Raw genomic sequence first — 2,189 nt, forward strand, 5'->3', positions numbered from 1 at the left:
ACATTCTGATATGTACTGCAGTAACATTCTGATATGTACTGCAGTAACATTCTGATATGTACTGTCAGTAACATTCTATATGTACACAGTAACATTCTGATATGTACTGCAGTAACATTCTGATATGTACTGCAGTAACATTCTGATATGTACTGTCAGTAACATTCTGATATGTACTGCAGTAACATTCTGATATGTACTGTCAGTAACATTCTGATATGTACTGCAGTAACATTCTGATATGTACTGCAGTAACATTCTGATATGTACTGTCAGTAACATTCTGATATGTACTGTCAGTAACATTCTGATATGTACTGCAGTAACATTCTGATATGTACTGTCAGTAACATTCTGATATGTACTGTCAGTAACATTCTGATATGTACTGCAGTAACATTCTGATATGTACTGCAGTAACATTCTGATATGTACTGCAGTAACATTCTGATATGTACTGCAGTAACATTCTGATATGTACTGCAGTAACAGCATGTTATAATGCTATCAGACGCAGAAGGAACAACTTTGATAAACATATATGTATCCTCAAGCACATTCAATGGAGACCCTCAAAGACAAGGCCCTTGTAGTGGTGTGTGTGTGTGTGTGTGTGTGTGTGTGTGTGTGTGTGTGTGTGTGTGTGGATGTGTCCCTCAAGCCTCTACAGATAAAGCGCAGTCATCAGAACCCTATAGGCCATAGAGCTGGTGGTGACCAGTCCGATGAGGAAGGCCACAGCTCTGCTGGGTTGGGGCAGGGGGAGGACGTAGGCCACCGTGTGGAAGAGCCTGGAACCAACAAACACCCGGAAGTGGAGCAGAGCAGTGGAGAGGTCGGGCCCCGTCAGGGTATACAGCAGACCAATCACTATGAACGGGATGATGTTCTCCAGGTCGTTCTGGTGACATCTGGGGAATGAGAGAGAGAGAGAGAGAGTTCAGATTATCTGGGGAATGAGAGAGAGAGAGTTCAGATTATCTGGGGATTGAGAGAGAGAGAGATCAGATTATCTGGGAAATGAGAGAGAGAGAGAGTTCAGATTATCTGGGGAATGAGAGAGAGAGAGAGTTCAGATTATCTGGGGAATGAGAAAGGAGAGTTCAGATCATCTGGGGAATGAGAAAGGGAGAGTTCAGATCATCTGGGGAATGAGAGAGAGAGAGTTCAGATCATCTGGGGAATGAGAGAGAGAGAGTTCAGATTATCTGGGGAATGAGAGAGAGAGTTCAGATTATCTGGGGAATGAGAGAGAGAGAGTTCAGATCATCTGGGGAATGAGAGAGAGAGAGTTCAGATCATCTGGGGAATGAGAGAGAGAGAGAGTTCAGATTATCTGGGGATTGAGAGAGAGAGAGAGTTCAGATTATCTGGGGAATGAGAAAGAGAGAGTTCAGATTATCTGGGGAATGAGAAAGAGAGAGTTCAGATTATCTGGGGAATGAGAAAGGGAGAGTTCAGATCATCTGGGGAATGAGAAAGGGAGAGTTCAGATCATCTGGGGAATGAGAAAGGGAGAGTTCAGATCATCTGGGGAATGAGAGAGAGAGTTCAGATGTATCTGGGGAATGAGAGAGAGAGAGAGAGAGTTCAGATTATCTGGGGAATGAGAGAGAGAGTTCAGATTATCTGGGGAATGAGAGAGAGACAGAGTTCAGATCATCTGGGGAATGAGAGAGACAGAGTTCAGATCAGTATATCATTATATTTGGAAAACTAAAACGTCTAAATGAATTCCATTAAAAGCAGGATTTCTACCATCTCTTTCCAGTCATGGTCACAGCAGCTGTACGTCAGCGTGAACCAGAGAGATATGCTTCAATTATATTTCTACGGGGATACCTTCGTACTCTCTCCACATCAGGATCCACCCTGACCAGCTTCTTCTTGTCCCCTGTCGAGGAGGCCAGACTGGTGTCCTCCTGGTTAGCAAATGCCTGGAGGGAGGTGGAAGCAAGGAGGGACATGTTTTCTCTCGTTCAATTTCCACCTCGGCTCTGTTAAGCCAGGGAGGGTCAAGGTTCATTGATTATTTTATATATTTTATTATTTTTTTAATTTTTTTTTACTCATTTATGTATCCTGTATTTAACTAGTCCAAGTCAGTTGAGAACAAATTCGTATTTACAATGACGGCCTACCCCGGGCCAAACCCGGACGACGCTGGGACCAATTGAGCGCCACCCTAT

At 43.4% G+C, this 2,189-nt stretch overlaps 1 protein-coding gene across 1 annotated transcript; it reads right to left on the bottom strand.

Moving 5' to 3' along the window:
* Window positions 1-595: 595 nt before the first annotated feature.
* Window positions 596-1,937, bottom strand: LOC112241126 (microsomal glutathione S-transferase 1-like; the record flags this gene model as incomplete). The annotated part of the gene is given in 2 exon segments (XM_042313401.1): window positions 596-911; window positions 1,843-1,937. Coding segments are annotated over 2 exon segments (342 nt in total), but the record flags the coding sequence as incomplete, so codon positions are not given.
* Window positions 1,938-2,189: the final 252 nt, after the last annotated feature.

Source organism: Oncorhynchus tshawytscha, unplaced genomic scaffold (genome assembly GCF_018296145.1).
Source record: "Oncorhynchus tshawytscha isolate Ot180627B unplaced genomic scaffold, Otsh_v2.0 Un_contig_7179_pilon_pilon, whole genome shotgun sequence".
Lineage (NCBI taxonomy): Eukaryota > Metazoa > Chordata > Actinopteri > Salmoniformes > Salmonidae > Oncorhynchus > Oncorhynchus tshawytscha.